At 32.7% G+C, this 21,172-nt stretch overlaps 3 protein-coding genes across 3 annotated transcripts; all 3 read right to left on the reverse strand.

Annotated features, from left to right (window-relative positions):
• Positions 1-8,041: 8,041 nt before the first annotated feature.
• Positions 8,042-10,084, reverse strand: LOC134231941 (uncharacterized). Its single transcript, XM_062713893.1, has one exon. It carries the CDS (start codon positions 10,082-10,084, stop codon positions 8,042-8,044), a length of 2,043 nt encoding a protein of 680 aa, XP_062569877.1.
• A 3,840-nt stretch (positions 10,085-13,924) lies between these two features.
• LOC134231948 (uncharacterized) lies at positions 13,925-15,527 on the reverse strand. Its single transcript, XM_062713898.1, has one exon. It carries the CDS (start codon positions 15,149-15,151, stop codon positions 14,552-14,554), a length of 600 nt encoding a protein of 199 aa, XP_062569882.1. The 5' UTR covers positions 15,152-15,527; the 3' UTR covers positions 13,925-14,551.
• Positions 15,528-17,663: 2,136 nt separating this feature from the next.
• On the reverse strand, positions 17,664-20,919 carry LOC134231974 (metallothionein-like). The gene is made up of 3 exons (XM_062713922.1): positions 20,854-20,919; positions 20,050-20,172; positions 17,664-17,860 (listed from the first exon to the last, which is right to left on the reverse strand). Exons 1-3 carry the CDS (start codon positions 20,879-20,881, stop codon positions 17,784-17,786), a joined length of 228 nt encoding a protein of 75 aa, XP_062569906.1. The 5' UTR covers positions 20,882-20,919; the 3' UTR covers positions 17,664-17,783.
• Between the last annotated feature and the right edge of the window lie 253 nt (positions 20,920-21,172).

Consider the following 21,172-nt stretch of genomic DNA (forward strand, 5'->3'; position numbering starts at 1 on the left):
GGTAAAGTTATCAGTTGTTCTATTGCTTTAAAATTATCCTTATATTCTTTAACATCTGATATTTCTGCGCCATTGGCAGCTATTTCACAAAACAGGACCACATCAAACTGAAAGTCATCCTCTGAAATTAAGAGTTCTTCTTTTGTACAAAACAAGAGAAAAGGGTCATTTACGAGAATTATCCTGAGGTAAAAATTGAGCAGAGGAATATGGCATATGGATTTTAATTTAGTAGCAGTACTTTGATACAAGTCATACAACCTACGGAATAGACTCTTTTGTACCCGACCATTTATTTTACCTAGAAACATGTTGTTTTCTGGGATAAAAAAGTTCGGACAGACACCCTCGTAAACCCATTTCAGAATACATTTAAAACAAACATTAAAACACTCCAGGAGATTCTGAGGACACCAGTTAGATATCGAGTTTTGTTGAATTAACCAGAATATTGCTGTTTTCATGTGATAGGAACATAGAAGTTTATCATTTTCACTAAATCCTTTGTTAATTACTTCCTTTAGGAATAACTTTAACAAACCATAAGTAAGGAATTGACAGTGGTTCATCGAGTAAACAATTTTTCGTTCGGCTACAGAGAAAGAAATTCTCCACTCCAAATCTTCATGATTTCCTTGTTTGTGACCTTTTGCTACAAAATGGCATCTGTGAACAACATGAGATGGGGGCCACGTATGGCATCTGCGTACCCATGAGGACGCTGATGGAGGCCAAAAGTCAGAGACAAAACAAAATGCTTTATCTATTTGCATTGGCCCTATACAACTACGGGCACATGGTCCATTCAAAGTACCACGGAAATACAGACAACTTGTAATGTGTTTGTATATAGAGCTAGAAATGTAAGTATTACCATTTACTTCTATACATGCTATTGAAATAACCCTGTTGTTTATTTCATACAGTATCTGAAGTAATGCATATCCCGGTACACAATTGGAGCAATCACCGAGAATCCATGCTATTCTGCTTATGTTGGAAGACCGTATTTGAGAAGAATCCCATATCACTCTTTGATCTTTGAACCAGTGCATAGAGTCTGTATCTGATTCCATTAGCCTCAAGCCTTCCCTAGTACTTCCAGTTCTCATACAACTCATTACCTTATCACTCATTTGTAATTTTTCCCTCACAGTTTCTGTTATGTCTACCACATCTCTCTTCATTGCAATGACTTGCAAAGTTCCCAGTGTGCAACAGAGACCCTCAAACAGAATCTCCGATATGTATTGTTTCATGTAAGCAACACTAAAAAAAAAGAACTAGCGATAAAGTAATCGCAAGCATAGTTTTTAGATTTTCTTTTACATTTCGTATGCACTGCTTAAAGTCACCGACATTTGAAAAAGAATTAACATACACATTAGATGAAATAATGTTTCTATATTTTCTTTACATTCAAGAGTGCTGTTATTTACCTTGGAAATCTTATGTTGGTGTCCATTTTATCCTTATTTATGTGCTTACAGTGTAGGTACTCTATTCTTATAAAACCGACAAGTAAATTAACTGCTTCATTCTTGACAGATAAATAGAAGCTTTTATTTATTTAATCAGGTGTCCAAAGTTATAAAGAAGTAATTATTCTGGTATTCACAAGCATTATACTGGTTAACAATGATCTGTGTTTAAATTGTGTATATTTGAATGCACATATTTTACAAATGTGTTCGTGCATGGATTAACAAAGCAACTAATCAAAATACCTTAACCCCCATAAAATGAATATTTCAGTCATATTAAAGTGAATGATATGCAGTTAAACTACATGTATCATTGAAAATTGCAGATAGTAAGCAGTCATCCCAATGCCCGTTTCCCTGAGTGAAAGGGCATTTTGCGCGCTTGTATTTGTCTGTGTGTCACTCGTTGATTCTGAATTTTGTATATAAATATTTTATTTATTGATATTCTGTAAACATGCTACGATTGAGTATATTTATTGTCTTATTATTTTATTGAAATGATTCTGAGAAATGTGTATATTGAAATGTACTAATACACTTTATTTCGTTCCTTTTTTTTGTCAGAAATGTGGAGATTTGAAGGAAAAAATAATTCCTTGAGAAAGCTAATGAGGAGGCTTTGCTGAAAATTTTAAGAAGAAATGGAGCGGACTATCCGAAACTATCAAGTGCAAGTAAATCTACATCAGAGACGAATTTAAAGGATTTGAGGAATGAGAAGAGGGGGGATGTACAGGAGCCATAGCAGGGACAGGGGGGGGGGGGGCTTAGAATGCAAGAACTAGTAGCTAAGCCAAGTGTTATACTCGTGTTTAAGATTTTTGCAGTGAAACATTAAGAGCCATTCTCTGTAATGATTTGAAATTTTATATAGGAGCTGTGGCACGCATACTCTCAGAATTTCTTCAAACTCTCTATGATAAAAGTCATTGATACCCTAAACTGAAATCAGGCAAAAATTGGTTGCTATGTTTTATAGTTACCATGACAACATGTCTTAAAGTTCGGAAAATGGCATTTTTTAACATGTTTAGAGCCCCCCAGTTAACATTTGCAGCAAAATAAACAATTGGCAGTGACTGTTTCCAAAAGTTGAAGGTCAGATGTCTCAAATGCATGATGAACATGTTTGGTAAATCAACTACTACATACGTTACTATGGTAACAAAGTATTCAAAAGTAAAAAAAATATTCATTGAATTTTATAAAGTCATACACGTAAAAATAAAAAGCAATTATAGGATGAAATGTGACCAAATAATAGAAAAAAAGCCTTGAAACATATACCAAGAACAAAATATGATATTTCATTTTGGTTGGCAATGGTTGCCAAGGTTTTTATACCACAGGGAGCCTTCAAAGTAACACTCTGTATGTTTAAATCTGATCCTATCTTTAAAAAAAAGCACATTTCCTCATAACTAATGATCAATTTTATAAGATGTTGGTGTGCTCCAAGTTTTCCCATTTGAAAAAATTCAGATTAGATTCTTTAAATAGAGCGTTGCTATGGAAATAAGCAGAAAAAATATGCTTAAAAACCTGAAAAATATTTTCTTTCCTTGGATACGTACCCTTAAATGTAGATTCCCAAAACTTTTATGATTGATATTTATAAACAGCCAACTTGACTTTTAATTTTGACTGTCATCCAATCTCTAAGTGGATGCAAGAAGTTGGCACACAGGGTTTAATATTGATATAAAGTTCACGAAATCGAACATTTTCCCTTCTTGGTAACCATAACAACAGTGTTGTTTTATTCATCAAATTTTATCAATATATAATATTCAACTTCAGTTCTATCAGATAAGTACTTTTCAAGCTGAGTCCTTTAATTTGTTTCTTGATTAAATGGCAATTTAATTCTTAATGCAGCGAAAAATAATTCACTTTTAAGCACTGGTACTTTGTTTCCATGGTAACACTGCAAAGTAGCATTTATACCCAATTTTTCTTATGGTTTTGGTATTGCAAGGTCCTAAGGATGCAAATTTGCCAATCTTGAATTTTCATGTTTTTCCTCAAGACAGTAACATTAACCCAATCTTAGTTACTGGTTTTGCATGGTTACACTGTGTTACCATGGCAACCATAAAAGTTATTTATAGAATAATATTGCTCATACTTATATACTTAAGGTCAAACATTTTCATTGTTTTTCTTAAGTCGTTGATTGAGTTTGAGCATGTAACACCTACCATTAGTGAATACGGAGTGTTTTGCAGCATATTTCAGCATTTTAAATGTATACCAAATGTACCCTTGGTTACCACTTACTTAGAGATATATTCTAAACAGTTTCTTTACAGTATAAGTGACATCAAGGTGTCATGTTTTTGTGAGAATGGTTTGTATGCTTTTTCTAGTTTTTATTAAGCCACGGTCAAGATTTAAAGTGGCTGAAAATCTCGATTTTTCAAACTTTTCTGGCTGTTGCCATAGCAACCAAGACACATAGCAACGAAATTTTGTTTGATATTTGTTTCTGGTGTCAAGTACTAAGCATGGGTGAAGTTTCATCAAAATCGGTGACCATGCGTGGCAACGAAGTTTAAGTGGTTACAGAGAATGGCTATTAACTCGTAAAAAATCCTGAAAAGTGAACTTAATCTTCTAACGGAAAATATCGTTATTTGAAAAGGATATGTTTAACAAATTGCAGTTACTGTAATATTTTGACATTTTCTCTATCCAAATGCAAAAATGTTGGTACAATGTATCTCTGAGGTGAAATATGTGGAGATAACGAACAGTATTCGAGCTCAAAATATAAACCGAGGCCCCGTGTCACAGCAGGTGTGACACGATAAAGATCCCTCCCTGCACAAAGGCCGTAAGTGCCGAGCATAGGCCTAAATTTGCAGCCCTTTGCAATGGTGACCTCTCCATATCTGTAGTATCAGTAGTAAGGAGTCAAAACATCAGGGATGGGATCAGGTGCCATAGAGGAGTGAGCAACAACTACCAAAAGGTCACTCCTGCCGTGAACTCCTTGTCATATTCTGGGGGGGGACTCCGATAACTTAGTGTAAAAAAAAAAAAATGACCTAGCAATCAGTATGAATTTGTAAAAGAAATGAGATAAAAAGGGAAAATACCTTTCATTGACCTTGTTACATGATCAGAGTTTCCCCTAAAAGTGTTCTAACAAGACAAGCTTTCTGAGAGTATTGCATTAGCAATGCATTTCCCCTACTGGGTTCCCCTTTTCTTTTAAGAATAGAAGCTCGTATATTACATGTAATATTAATTTAGTGCATAAAAAATTTTAAATCCCATAGTTCCGTAAAAAATCAATGACTCAAAATGAAATTCAAACTTGACTTGTAACTCATCAAGTCATATTTATATACCAAACATCAGCTCAATATCTGAAAGCGTTTAGAAAAAAAGTGCGGAAAACCAAGTTATAAAAATTGACAGACAGACGGAAGGACAGACAGACGGACTGACAGACTCAGAGGAAACCTAAAGTCCCTCTCTGGTTTCACTGTAGGGGACTAATGATTCTGTAAATGCAGATAACAAGTTAAGTAAATTTCCATTTTTATTGAAAAAGCAGCTATCAATGATGTCAAAAAGTCTACCTTCAACAGGTCGGAGAGAATACTCGAAATCGGGTATTATCCGTGAAATCGCGTATAATACTTGATATTAGGGTATCGTTGAATCCGCGAAATCGCGTATTCCGTGCAACTTTCTATAAAAACAAAAGAATAAAGCAACGGCGCATTATGCCATTTACTGTTACTTGTGCATCAGTATCTTGTGGATTTATTTTTATTAACCCTAATTCATATGGTTGTCAAATAAGTTTAAGATCACACGACAAACACTGCTGGGGTAACAAAGAGGACAAAATGGCGTTATTATTTTTCAATATGATTTCTAAAAACAAATAACTACACTTCGTTTGTCTTTATTTCCCATTAAAGTATTCCATATACTTAATTTTCTAATTTGTGCACTATTCACAAAATGTGAAACTAACGCCGTGTTATGTATTTTTACTGAAAAATTATTCCTAACAGTTAGAGAGTACAGTATAAGCGAGTCATAATTGTATATCTCTGCCATAATAGAATACCAACGTTATTATAAAGAAGAAAATAAAATAAGATTAAATAAATACCCACGGGAAAACAGGTTGAAAGTAGCTAATTGAAGGTGAGTATCTTTTTTATGTCAATTTAGCATGGAAATTTTTATTCAAAGAAACCGTAAATTTTTTGGTTGCATTTTAATCGATACAAGATATGCTATTTTACCTTTATTTTATGCAGTTGTGTGAAAATTGAGAGCGAGAAGTCATATAAACAGGATTTTCTTTTTTTTTTTTGAGGGGGGGTATAAATAAAAGTCAAATGTGTACATCTTTTCATGAGCTTAAAATACATTGAATTTCTCAATATAGATCGAGGTACAGTCATGTTGAAATATGAATTACATAGTCAAGTTTTCACATTTCTTATAGTTTTTACGTTTATGAACATGATAATGAACAAACTGAAATAATGGAGTGTTCAATTGCCTTGGAAACTCTTGAATGTCTTACTTTTTGGAATATAATTCCTCATCGGACATTAAAATTTCATAAAAATTGTAGCCACTTTCTTTCTTTATTATTCTATACTACTAGACAGGGTAAATTTTACCTCTTTACCTTCTATATTTTTTTTATATCGCTATCTTATACCTCATTATAATATGCTAATACAATGCACTGTCTGACTGGTTCTAGACAATATGTCACAGTTTTCTTTTAGTTATTTTATCTATGATACTTATTACTCATGGCAATAACGTTTCCATAACTCCTCTATAATGAAAAAATGTGTTAAAAAATAAACATGAATTCTAGTTTCATTTCGTCTCATATTGTGTTAGAAAATAACATGTTGCTTTTTGTTTACCAATATGATTTTTATTTGATGAATAAATCTTCCCTACATTTAAAAATATATAACCAAGTTTAACCGACCTTGACATTCAAAGAGAGGTCTCTTGGACATATGTAGTACACAGTCGAGGTTGTTTTGTCAGAGGTGGTCAAGAAGCCTTTAGCCCCCCCCCCCTTTGAAGTCGCCAAGAAATGGTAAAGTATTGATGACTTAGCGAAATTAAACGATCAACAGTTATGTTCTCTCATAAGCTGTATTCCTGAAACTATCACTGTCTCTGCTAAAATGTTGAAAACATATTCTGCAAATATGTATGAATGATAAAAAAAAGATTTTCCAAAAAAAAGAGAAAGAGGGCTTTTTTAGCCGAAATTTTAAAACATTTTCATCATTACTATATTTATACATTCATAAATAAATTTGATTTTATGCACAAGATGAATGTGAAAGTAATTAATGACGCATAATTAGATACGATAGACAATCTCTTGTTTATACATGGCATCATATCTTGTGTGTGAAATGTGTTTCCGTATAATTTGATTTATTTACAAATTGTTCATTGTCGTGTTCAAATTGTCGTGTTGATGTGGAATTATTATAAATTCCCGAATTCTGATACTTTACAATTCTGTTGTGTTGGGAATGAACATGAGGAAGACGCATATACTTTCAACATTATGAAAATATATAAAGCAAATCGAACGCCTTTTTGTGTGCAGATCATGAAATGTACTGAGCTCCACGGGTATTTGTTGTCCTGGGCGGATTAATCTTGACGCCCAAATTCTTACTTCGCTAGTGATACCTTTAGAAAACATGTGTATCTAGATGAAAGTTAACTCGGCAACATGCGCCATCCCATTGTTTAAGTTTTATTAGGTGATTACACCTCCTATACCCGATTTCGCGGATTCAACGATACCCTGATATCGAGTATAATAATACGCGATTTCACGGATAATACCCGATTTCGAGTATTCTCTCCGACCTGTTCAATTCATCAAGGGAAATGATTCTATACAGAATATAATGTTAAAAAGTCGTACGTTTTTAAGTTCTTGATTTTAGTAAAATTTTGTCATTTCAAATTTTCCAAAAGTTCCTTTGGATGTTTATGTATCCGTATATGATTTACAACACTGCTCGAATATATTGTTGCACAGTGCAAGTGAAGTTTCTACTTTACTATAATTGTAAATATTCTAATATTTCAGTAATAAGTTTAGAAAGAGGTTGGAAGAGCATTTACTGGAGCCCGCTATGGTGTATCTTTGTAAGGATTTTGATGGAGTTTCTGTATCTAATAAAGATATGCTAATTAAAATTCATTTGTTTTGTTGTTGGGAATATTAAAAATATTCAAAACTGATAAATCATATTGAAGAATTTCCTGCTGAGAAAGGGAGCTTTGGGTATATGTTGGTCTAACACAAGTAGAATGAAATCCCAGTTCTTCTAAAATATATACAATTTAAATATTGAGCCTTACAAACAAAGACAATATTGTTATCTGCTTTGTCAGTAGGGACCAATACATAAATTATACATTCTGCAAAAAAGCCATTAAACATAAATACAGATATTCAATAAATTGATTCTTTGTCAACTATTCTCAATACAAAAAAAAAATCCTGAAAATGAGTAAATTCAACTCATTCTTCTTTCGTGGATGAGTCTATATAATATAGTACACATTCTAAATAGTGTTGCAGTTTTCAATCTGTTGAACTGATGTTGCCTTAGAGATTCTCGATATGAGTAAAAAGCATCTTCAAGATTCCCTGTGACTTGCTGACAAATTCCCAGGATCTGGTAGGATATGTCCAGAATTGCATATGGTACCTTAAAGTTCTTATTCTCGCAGATCAGATTCTTTAATGTACTTAAAGCGTTGTTGGCCTTTTTGGGGTAAACCAGTCTGTAGCAAAAGATTTCTAGCATGTGAAACAATACAAATGGTGGAATAAGTAAAGTAAGTTTTTTGTTCCGTAAACTAAACTGTTGTTCTGGTATAAGCTCATTTAAATAGTTAATTCCATTGAAAAGTCTGACATCCCTTGCAACGCTCTCTCTAGTCTTTGTAGACCATGATTTTCCTCCTACAGCAGCAATATACAGATCTTCATCTACAGATCTATTATACATTAGCGACTGCTTTGCAAACTTTACCCTTATCTTCTCTAAAACAGACAGAGCTTCCAATATTCTTGATGTTTTGTAGTAATACGCTACAACTAAAAGCTTATCAGACAAAAAACCAAATTTTGCTGCTAATTTCATCATGTAACAGGCAAATTTATCCACGCTGTACGAAAATTTGTTGGTGCCTTTGTTATTGGACTGAAATAAAAATGCCAATTTCAAAAATATGGAGGCACTAAATTTCTGTAACGCAGCAACATGATACTGGGATAGTGGTAAATTTATCAGTTGATTTATTGTGTTAAGGTACTTAATTGATGTTATTATGTCGGATGCATCGGATGCAGCCTTATTAAATATCTCAAAATATAGCTCCTCATCAAAATTAGTCTCAGAGACGAAGAAGTTTTCGTTTGTGGAAAACAAGAGTATGGGATTATTGCGAATCACATGCGTAAAGTACCAGCTGATCAGAGGGATTTGTACGATAGCCTGTCGTCTTCTGTCATACAATTCAGACAACCTTCGGAATAGCATTTCCTGCACTCGACCATTTATTTTATTGAGGAACATGTTGTTTTCTGGAATGAAAAAGTTTGGACAGACACCGTTGTAAACCCATTTCAGAATATGTTTGAAACAGACATCAAAATTCTCCAATATATTTTGTGGACACCAGCAAGATACTGTGTTTTGTTGAATTACCCAGAATACGGCTGTTTTCATATGATATGAACAGAGTTGTTTATCATTATCAGTTAGTCCTTTGTTTATCACTTCCTTTAGAAATAACTTTAACAATCCGTAAGTAAGGAATTGACAGTGATTCATTGAGTACACCAGTTTTTGCTCAGCGAGAGAGAAAGATATTCTCCATTCAAAGTCTTCATGATTTCCCATTTTGTGACCTATTGCCACAAAATGGCATCCATGTTTGACTATGTCATGGACAACTTCAGGCCTTGGCCAAGTACTGCATCTTTTTATCCATGAGGACGCAGATGGGGGCCAAAAATCAGAGACGAAACAGAAAGCTTGGTCATATTTTAGTGGCCCAATAAAACAATTGGCACAGGGCCCATGTAATGTGGCACTGTATTTAATAAGAGAAAAAAACTTCAATGCCATCTGCCTGAATTTGGAGCTAGATATATAATACTCTCCATTTCTAACGACAAGTGCTTCTATAGTATCCTTATTGTTTATAAAAGTAATAAACTGAAGTAAAGCGTATCCTGGTAAACTTTTGGAGCAATCAGCAAAAATAATCCCTGTTCTGGATGGATTGTATGATTGTATCTGAGAAAATTCCCAAATCACTCTATGATCGTTGAACCATTTCATTGAGTCTAAATCTGATCCGATGAGCCGGAATCCTTCTCTTTGACTTCCACTCTCCATGCTACTCATACTCTCATCACTTGATCTGACTCTTTGTTCTACCGCCTCTATTACGTCTGCCACATCTCTCCTCATGGCAATAACTTCAGAAGTCCCAATTACAGAACAAAGTCCCCCAAACAGCGTCAATGATATGTGCTGTTCCATGTCGCGAGTACCTGAAATTTAACAGAAAATAGCACAAAAGTAGTTGCAGGGAAATATCCTATATATAGGATTCACAAGTATATATTTGTACCTGTTTTACTTCCTTTTCCGGCAGCTTCGGAATTAGGGTGCGAGAGAATAAACTTTGAAAAATAATTCCAATGTGATTTTTGTTTAAGTTAAAATATTTTTTAAATCAATCAATTGGTACTATGCACCGTCTTCTTATGTGGTTCATATGAAGTCTGATATCTAGTATTCGTGAAACATAATAGAAGTTTAGTATTACTTGACGTCAATTCATTTAAACATTCCTATACATACCTGTAAATGATTGCTAAACAAATGCTGACAAAGAAATAGAGAATGCATTAAAGTTAAACCTGTTAAAGATCGATTGTTTTTTCTTAAACATGACAATAAGTTTTGTATTGCAATTTTAAACTTCTCGCAGTGCACACATTCAGACAGTCAGGGATTGATTAGTCAAAAATCATTGCACAATATATATTATAGAGGTTAATGCTTGCTCTGCTTGCAATTAATTTTTTGTGAATTGATTGGACTTTGAGCGGTTTTACTGTTTTTCTTCACATATTATTATCTTGCAAGGGAGAATAGCATCTTTTCTTAGCAAATCTGATGCAAATACGTATATACATTACATGTACATGAAATTTTCTCAACATTTTTAGAGAAGTTGTAAAGTTTAACGCGGAAAAGAGCATTATTATGAACATAAGTCATTAACATCCAAATTGCAAGGAATGCCATGTTTAATCTCAAAATGAATTTCAGATCTTTCATTTTTAGTTCAATAAACTAAATAAACACTTTTCTTACAAATATTTAATCATGATTTACAAACTGAATTGTCGACGGATTTTCTTGTGATTTCCCATTCATGACAAGGAGCACACGGTAGGTGTGACTGGTGAGCATGGGATGCTCACTCCTCCGTAACACCTGATCCCAGGTCATTATTTGACGTCAAAAAAAGACCCTTTTGCCCGTAGAAAAAGTCTCACCCCTAAAAATCTGCATTAAGCCTAAATGAAGGAAAATGAACCCCGTAGAATAATGACCCATTGTAGATTTAAGCTGAAATTAAGAGAACTGTTGGTCAAAATGCTCACCTGGGCTAAATTAGGAATAAATTAATGATGTACGTGTTGATCTCATTACATTTATACAATTATTGCTGTTTTTAAAGTGAATACAATGATTCAGAATCTTGAGGAGTAGAAGATTTATCGAGCCCAAAGAGCGAAGTAAAAACTGTTTTTCGATGGTCGAATATCGTCATATTGACAGCAAAAAAAAAGCAATAATTGTTTTAAAAAAGAATTTAACGATTAAATTGATACATACTGAAAAAGCAGATATTTCAAGTTTTTTTGACAATGTTTACATTTCCTTTAGTCTTAGCCAAACACAGTGAAAGAATTGGAGTTTATATACGCGTAACAAGTATTAATTTTTTGCATTTAAAATCTTTTTGGTGCAAATTCTAGCAAATGTCAGACGTCGTGGAAAGGGTAAATGGAGCAATATAAGAGACAAAAATGACAAGTTACCATAAAAGTTACCATAGAAGTATCTTTGATGAACCCTTCTAAAACTTTATTGAAGAAAGGGAACTTTCCTTTTACTCTATTCTTTCAAATGGTTAGAGTTAAGGCAACCAGAATTGCAATGAACATTTTGAAGCGAAAAAAAAATAATTTACATTCATGAAAACGAAAGGGGAGACACCCCCCCCCCCCCCCCCCAAACCTTGAATGTTATCATGTTCACTTTGTCCGACGAAGTAGGGTGACTATATGACTTTCAATGTACATTTTCAAACTAGAAATTGCTGAAATTTACATAAGAAATTAAGGGTATATTCCACTTATCCTCCGATCTCGTGAAGTAAGGATCTAATTATGAAGTTATTTTATTACAATAATAATGGATGTTTAAATGACAAATCAAAATCACACATTATAAAAACATGCATATGTTATGTACACTGCTATTGGGTGTTGAAAGGTCGCATCAAGTTCACTTTCACATTGCATGTGTATCTTTAGAATGGGAGAAGATCGTCCATTTTAGTTGTGAATTGCGAAAATACATATCCAGGGGTTTTAGTCACCAATTTAGACTCATTGAGAGTCATTGCACTTGTGATATATGTTGCTATTTGTTATTTTATAAACTGATGGGCTGTATTGCTCAGTTATACCGGGTATTCTGAATTCAGTAAACTATAATAGTAGATAAACTAGGAAAATAATAACAATGTTGTTCTAGAATTGAATGTGTATTTAATGATGTCTATGAAAAGTACAAAGTAAATGTATCATATTCGCAAACAACTTTGTATAAATATTCCATCATAAAATCAATCAAAGCTAGACCTTCTAGTCAATTAGGGCATGTCCTAAGCATGCTTACCTAACTCCCAAAGTAGTCTATATATAACATTTAACAGGTGTGAAAATTATGAAAAATAGTATCATACACATTACATGTATATTGATATTCTAGTGTGATATATTTGGAGATAACGAATAGTATTAAAGCTCAAAAGTTCATTAAACACAGATAAAAATATTGGGAAGGGGTAGAGAGAATATATTTAATTATCTGCTAAGAGTCGCCGAAATATGGCTGAAATATTGCCGACACGGAGTTACACAGCAATCAATCAATCTCCTCAAATGAAGTACAGCAGGACCAAAAATTCTCAGTTTAGGATTGTGATCACTTGTAGGAAAGAGTATACTAGTATACTTTGTGACCGTTTAAATACTTTTGCTGATGAAGTAGAGCTAATCAATGAATCCCAAACAGGATTTAGAAAGGGTTATTTTACTACTGATAATATATTTGTGATTGATTTTTTGAGTAAATATGCCCTGAAGTTTACTTGTATAGATAAATACATTTACTGAAGAGTCATTTAGGTTGTGCAGTCCTTAAATAAAATGTAGGTTTAGTGAACCAAAGTAATATGAATCTATGTTATTCAACCAGCTATATATCAGAAACTGCAACTGACCCTTGAAGAAAGACTTTCAAGTAAAACTATCACCATGTTTATTGAAATGATAGATTATAACTAACCTATAACTGAAATACCATATATATATGCCCATATACATATCATTTAGCCACACTGAAGGACTGGAATTGTACCACAAATAATAACTTTAAATAACATAATAATCTGAAACTTTTAAGTTAAATTAGTATTTTGAATATAATACTGACAAATTATTGAATGAAACAAACTGCTGAAACATTATACTGAATGTTTCAAAAGAAAACTGTTGGAACATTATACTGAATGTTCCTGAAACATTATACTGAATGTTTCAAAAGAAAACTGTTGGAACATTATACTGAATGTTCCTGAAACATTATACTGAATGTTTCAAAAGAAAAACTGTTGGAACATTATACTGAATGTTCCTGAAACATTATACTGAATGTTTCAAAAGAAAACTGTTGGAACATTATACTGAATGTTCCTGTAACATTATACTGAATGTTTCAAAAGAAAAACTGTTGGAACATTATACTGAATGTTCCTGAAACATTATACTGAATGTTTCAAAAGAAAACTGTTGGAACATTATACTGAATGTTCCTGAAACATTATACTGAATGTTTCAAAAGAAAAACTGATGGAACATTATACTGAATGTTCCTGAAACATTATACTGAATGTTTCAAAAGTAAAAATGTTGGAACATTATACTGAATGCTCCTGAAACATTATCCAGAATGTTTTCAAATAAAAAAATTTTTGAAGCATTATACTGAATGCTTCTAAAGGGAAAACTGTCGAAACATTATATACTTAATATTCCCAAAGAAAACCTGGTAAAACAATAAACAGAATGTATTTTGAAGCAAACTTTTGAAACATTATACTCAATGTTCTATCAATATATAAGATTCCCAAGTAAAATGTTGAAACATTATATTAAATGTTTCCCAAGAATAATCTGCTAAACATCTGAACTGAAATTTTACAAGTAGCAACCAACATGTCATACTGGTATTCTAATCTATAATAAAACAGATATAGTTATGTCTATCACAGCAACTGAAACGACTGTTCTCTACGTTTATGACATGTACATTGAATTTAACCATGAAATTGCATCAAACGATAGGAAAATAATGAGATAACAAACAGGATGTCTACGAGGAACACTTTGTTTTACTAAATGAAGCCCAGTATACTAAATATCATCACTGAATGCTTATATCAAACATAAGAAAGATTGCCAAACATTAAACTTTTGTACCCCTTTTTTTTTTTTTTTTTTTTTTTTTTTTTTTTTTTTTTTTTTTTTGAATTAGAATAAATATTGAATGAGACTATCTACAGTCAACCATCATTAATGACTTAGAAATGTATGATCAAATATCCAGACAATGGTACTTAATTCAGTACTGAATCATTAGCTATACTGGCCTAATTTCCTTTGAAGTGATGATGATGGCATTGCGTATACTGCGCAGAAACTTCCTCATTGGCTGATCATTGGACGGTGTGCACTGCAGATGTACTCCATCTGGTCCCAGATATGAGAGGCTATTCCAGAACCCCCGGTGAGGCCAGTAGACAATTCCTTTCAACCCAGTTGTCATCTCCCGTAGCGCCCGATTTACCTCGTACACCGTGTCATTGAAATTGATACATGCTGCATAGGGAAGGCGACGCAGCAATTGGCCGATAATTACTTTTTGAACACCAACCCCTTCATGTAAATAATTTGCAAGCGAAAAAATGTCTTGTGCAATTTTTGAGGCCTTACTTTCAGGAACAATGTCATTTTCACCAATCTGTAGAAAACAAATATCCGGGACATTTACAAAATGCACAATGTTAGCATCGCTTCGAAGATGCCGTAAACACAGACCCCCTTTTCCTCGAATTGACACAAAGAACTTATCAGTGTCCAATCGTAGATAAGGAATGTTCTGTTGAGCTGCATAAACTTTCAAACGCCGTACATAAGAATGGCCAACTATTGCAACAGAAATTGTTTGATCCGCCGCCATGACCGACTATCCCTGGAATCCCGCACATAAACAATCTCTTTTTCCAATGATGCAACCAATGAGTAGTCCGTAATATCACACACAATCGATAATGTTCGTAACAGAAACAAAACTTACAATTTTCACAGTCCAATAATGGATACAAATGCAAAATCAATTAAAATCCAAAGGGCTAAAAACGTGTGTCCTCGAATCAATGTTTGGCAATAATAACAAAACCACGTGACTCTTTATTTAATTCTCATTGGATAATGCGCCATCTGCTTGGCTCATATTTCCTGGGGCTCAACACAGGGTTAAATCAACGGGGGTTCCAAAAGGGGGCAACTATTTTTACAGGAAAAGTATCGCCATAAATGCTATTATCTACATAATAGGTGTTGCTTGTATATATGTATATATGTACCTCTTGTACCAGTGATCTGGTTTTGAGCGAATAAAGAATTGAATTGAAAGTGCGTAAAATACGAAGAATAAAATTTTGTAAATGCATTGTTATAATCTTCTCTATATTTATTATGGCTATTTTTGATAATTGATATTAATTTCATCGTTAATTATGACTGATTAACTTACTTCTAAAAGAGATTGTAGAATACTGAAGTACAGTGTATCTTTTTTGCTACGACTTTTACAGTACAGGGCTCATATCGAACTTTAAATTTTCATTTATCTAGAGTGTAGATTATTTCTCTTTCAGCTCACTGAAATGTTTAAAAGAAAGTTATTCAGTCAATATCAAAATCTTCAACAAAATTAAACAATACCTGATGTTTAACCGTTATGGCTGCTGAGCTCTTTACTAGACCCCATGTCACGTGACCTGCATTTTCATGTCACTTAAACTTCCTGGTCATTAATTTTAGCTCTGTGAATTGTGGCTTACGTTATGTACAAATGTATATCTTTTGATGTTTTACTATCCCATCACAACGAAAGAAGGGGAAATATGCTAATAAAAAGTGTAAAAAGGAAAGTTTGTAATTTTATCTTTTTGTTTAAAACACACAAATAAATTAAAAAGTGAACCTTTTCACAAAACCCACTTTACAAGATACAATGTACAGGTAATTTAGACAAAAATAGAGATATTATATTGAAGTTTACATTGCACATCCGCCTACTCGTGGTCCCTAGAGTAGGGTTGGGCCACATTGGGGATCAAATGTTTATATATTGAATAACATATAACAAATTGTAATTATTTTAACATCACAATCAAATGTTAACGTTGCCGACATTGTCGTCTAAAAAACAAAAAGTAAGACCTAGCTGTAATAATTATTCATCTTAATATATGAGAATTTAATTTCGTTCATATCATGGTTTTTAATCGTTCATATCATGGTTTTTAAGGGTAAAGTGGCGTCATTTTTTTTCTTAAATGTGGGTAAGGGAGAGGGAAAGACTTCTTTTTAAAATCTTAATACCGAGAACAGAATGGCCAATGTGACTAAGGTGAACATTGCGATCCATGAATCTTTTGTAGTACTTCAATATATTCCTCTATCTTAAACCTGCTGTGTAATACATGTAATCTTTATAGTCATTTTTTTTTTGCTCATTATACACCCTACTTGAAAGTGAAAGTTGCATATTTCAAATTAAAATTGAGTTTCCACAACCCATCCTATATTCCTGAATAAAATGTTATGAGATTTCTACAGAATCAATATTAAATAGTGTCTTTGTGGACCTATTATTTTACACGTTGATCAGATATTTGGGTTTTGCCATAACACAACATCGACACTGCCAGCCTGCACCACAGATTAAAATTTATATACTTTCACAGAATCTTTATTACATAAAGTCATTTTGGGCCTCATGTCATTTTTATATATTTGAGGTTCCTCAAGGCTAAACCTGGGCACTCCCATTCTTTCTAAAAAAAAAAATTGGAGATATTCATCTGTTATCCATGAATCCTCCAAAACACTGCATATTTTTTTAGTTTTTCACACAATTTTTATTAGCATAGTACCATTTTTTGCTATTTTGAATTTTGATCGGGGAGACATTTTGGGGTTTCTATGGCTAAAAATGTATACATACTTATACGGGAATTGAAAGGGGGGCATTTTTCGTTAGATCACAGTACTTACCCGATTACATTCAGATATTATTAAGAAATGATTTTTTTTTCATTTTTGATTGCATTGTAGGGTACAAATACCGATTAAAACCAGTTTTTATCTCACTGAAAAGATGCTCATATCATGTTGTAAAGGATAATGTGACGTTACATATATATATAACTGCTATCTGGGGCCCCTTTCTCCAGAACGAATTTTACGCTGTATTTAATCTACAACGATTTTGATAAGTTTTCAAACATGGGTGAATAATTATGACGCATTTTGAATAGTTTCAATAGTTCCGACACATTTTCAATTGCACATCTCATTTCGAATCTGAGATTTAATAAGTTGTACGTCGCAAATTTTAAGAAAAATCGCATATACTAGTACTACAAATAATTGTATATACTGGTACCAATAAAAATGACGAATGAAACTTGAAAATCAATTTATTTAGTTATCCAATTTAAAATGTAAAACTTATTTTGTTCTTTGGCTGTGACACAAAAGATATTCCTGAGACCACGTGACTACATGTACATTATATTTCGTCACTTTTTGCAGCTACAGACATTTGCGCATTTGCAAGATTCAGGTCCGGTGCAGCCTTTTCCACATGCACAATTACCTGCAAAAAAGAGAAACTCTATAAATTTTTTTTTAATATACTTAACATTTATGAATTCTATGTATAAAAGACACACACACACAAGAGCGCGTTAGGGTGAACATGCAGCAGTATTAATTATTGTAAGAGTTATTTCCCCTTGATAGATCTCTCTTTCTCTTTTTTTTTTTTTTTTTGGAAAAAAAAGGTCCAAGGTGGTCTCCCCCTACACACTCATAGACTTGAGCACACACAAACGTCCTCTTATTCATAATGCCGGTCCTTTAAAAGGGCTGAGTGGTTGTGGCCATTTTTAGACTATTTTGGTCTCGTTTGGAAGAAGATATACAAAAATGATCAAATTTTAAAATCAAAATGTACGATTTTTTTTTTTTAATTTATTTATTTTATTTTTTCTTTTTTTTTTTTGTAAAATGATAGTTGAAAGCTTAAGATATCTTATCTAAAAATTTAAGTTACATCTGGTGGTTAATTTGTTGACCCCCAGCCTCCTTAATGGCTTATTTAAGTTTCTCCCTTCAGAAGTTAGTAAAATATGGTTTAACCAAATTTCGCTAGAATATTAGATATCAACTCGAAAAATTGCAGGTAACAAATCCATTGAAATAGTATTATCAATCGTTCACTTATGAATGAAAACGTTTGGTAACAAGAGGCCAAGAGGCCATATCGCTCACCTGAGCAACTGGCTAGGTAAAAGCAAAAATCGGAGCAGTATTGAATGTTATACATTGTATAAAATTGGGTTCAGGGGAGGAGAGGTATAAAAAAAATCCATTCCAAAAAAAACACGTACTCTCTCTCTCTCTCCCTCTCACACTCTCTTGGCAAGTATAAATTGTTTATATAAAGATCAAATTGATCATTGATTATTTTCTATCTGACCAAAAATTCAAAATATTAGGTATATATGAAAATAAAATAAAAATTTACTGTCATACGTATCTAATTTGCATTAGAAAACATAATGAAGCGTTGCTTTTAAATCATATCACATTTTTCCTGTGCTTTTAAAATAAAAATACATCTATCTACAAGAGTTATCTTTCCATGAATCGTTCTTAAACATATTTGTTGTGAAAAAATAAATAATTTTTAATAAATTCTACATCTGAAATTTTTGTAACACTTACAAGAATTTGAGGGATGCAAATATCTCAATTTTCTTAGTTTAAAGGAACTATTTTAGGTAAACTATTATAAATAATTAATAAAAGAAAATAGCAATATTTGAACAATAGTTAAGATTTGAATGAGTTGACTATAAAATGGTCCTCATTATTGAGATTGCCAGGGCAATTTATTTGAGTGCTCGGAACCTCGAAAAGTTATCTCTCTTATCAGAGGGGTGTTACACCTTAAGGGTTTCCTTTCATCTTTTTTACACCTACTGTCAAAATAAAGCGATAATCAGGTGTCAGTATAGATTCTTTCTTTGTTGGGGAATTATCCTTTTCACATAATCGCATTTTCAATTAACGCAATCTGATTAAAATCATATCCTGACCTTTGATCCGCTCACGTGGATCCCTTGTGTATAACGATCTATGAGAGCGGATCAAAGAATATGGTTTTAATCAGATTGCAATAAACGATTTTAATCAAGAACAAAATCTAAATTTGGTTAGATGAAATTGACCATGGAATCCCGGGTCTCTAATTTACATTGCGTACCCTGGCTAGGTCATTCTAATCGCAGACTAGGGCCTTAAGACCATAAACTGATAATAGATTTAAGACGTAATTTTGATTCTAAACATCTTGAGAATTTTTTTTTTTTTTTTTTTGCATAGTTCAAAAATTGAATATTTATATATAATAATTAAAATTTGAGAATATTATAAACATTTTGGTTGATTATCAAAATTATTTCAAAATTTATATTCGTCTGATGTTCTGACTTCAAAAGTCTGTTCTCAGTTTATGGTCTTGTGGCCCGAATTCGAACATGCAGAATAAACTGATAAAGTAGTATCTATTACTTAAGCGCTTCGCTGTGTTTTTTTTTTTTTTCAGAGTAATCATTCCAAACCTATTTGGACTGGACATAATGTAACTTCAGGATTCCCTCCACTGCCAGCGAATTAAAATTAGATCCTGCAAACTTATTTCGTATAACCAATTAGCTGACATAGTACTTCATATTTTTAAATAAACAGATTATATAATTATATATTAATTATACTCACCACTACAGCTGCATTTCAGCTGACACCCAGTGCACGTGCACCCGGCTCCACATTTACATCCGGGTCCACATTTACAGACGCTGGGTGGACAGGATTGAAATTCCACACATTGGCATTTTCCACCTAGAAAAAAAAATAACACTCAGGATCAAAGAGCGATAACTCTAATAATTATTAATCTAGGAGACAATGCATCTAAATCTATGCAAGATCATTCCAAGTTTTTCTAGATCTTATGTTTAAAGCGTCCGCGTGTACTTAGGTTTCTGACACCTCGTATCAGATAAAACAAGCAAATTCAGGAGGTCTAAATCTAATCATTTTGGCTGAAATCTTTGATTTCTGCCGATTTCTCTTATTTTTTGTAATATGTCATGCTCATATTTAAAGCATTTATTTCTTGATTTTTCTAAATAATAGATCTTATTTTACAATTTAATACATCATTTTTATGACCTTAAATAATATATTTTTCGGATTGCGTGTGGGGTTTTGGTGTATACACTGTAGGTAGGTTTTTGAATGATGGGTGGACGCTAAACAGAGAAAAAATTGTGAATGACCTAAGTAAAAGGAATAATTAAGTCATTTTCATTCAAAGTAAAGTGATAAAACAAAAAGGGGGTGGTGACAAAAAGCACGGAAAGTTAACTTTTTTTTTAATTATTATTTTCTAGGGAGTAGATATACGTATCATTTATTTAGTCCCAAAATATATCCAAAAAATAAACCAATACATGGCGATGCATCCAAATTTTTGCTTTGTATGGTGTGTACTGAAAAAACTAATATAATACGACTTACTTTCTGTGCAATTGCATGTGGCAGGCATTCTTCTTTTTTTTTAATAAGTGGACAGGTGGATACCCTCTGAAATAAATGTAAAATATTTCTATTATTTTTTTCATAATGTCGCATCTCGCAAAAGCTATACATTTACGTTCACACTGTCTGGTTGATCATTTAAATTGAATTAAATTATTTTTTTAAAATAAAATTATTCCCATCAAAATATTCTAAGATTTGAAAAAAAACAGTACCTTTCTGCTTCAAAGTTATCTGTCTAGTGTCTTGGAGAATTCGACGCCAAATGAATGAAGAATAGAAGGTGAGTTCCCACGAA

Source organism: Saccostrea cucullata, unplaced genomic scaffold (assembly GCF_032062105.1).
Source record: "Saccostrea cucullata isolate Sc308-1 unplaced genomic scaffold, CSIRO_AGI_Scuc_v1 ctg323, whole genome shotgun sequence".
Taxonomy (NCBI): Eukaryota; Metazoa; Mollusca; class Bivalvia; order Ostreida; family Ostreidae; genus Saccostrea; species Saccostrea cuccullata.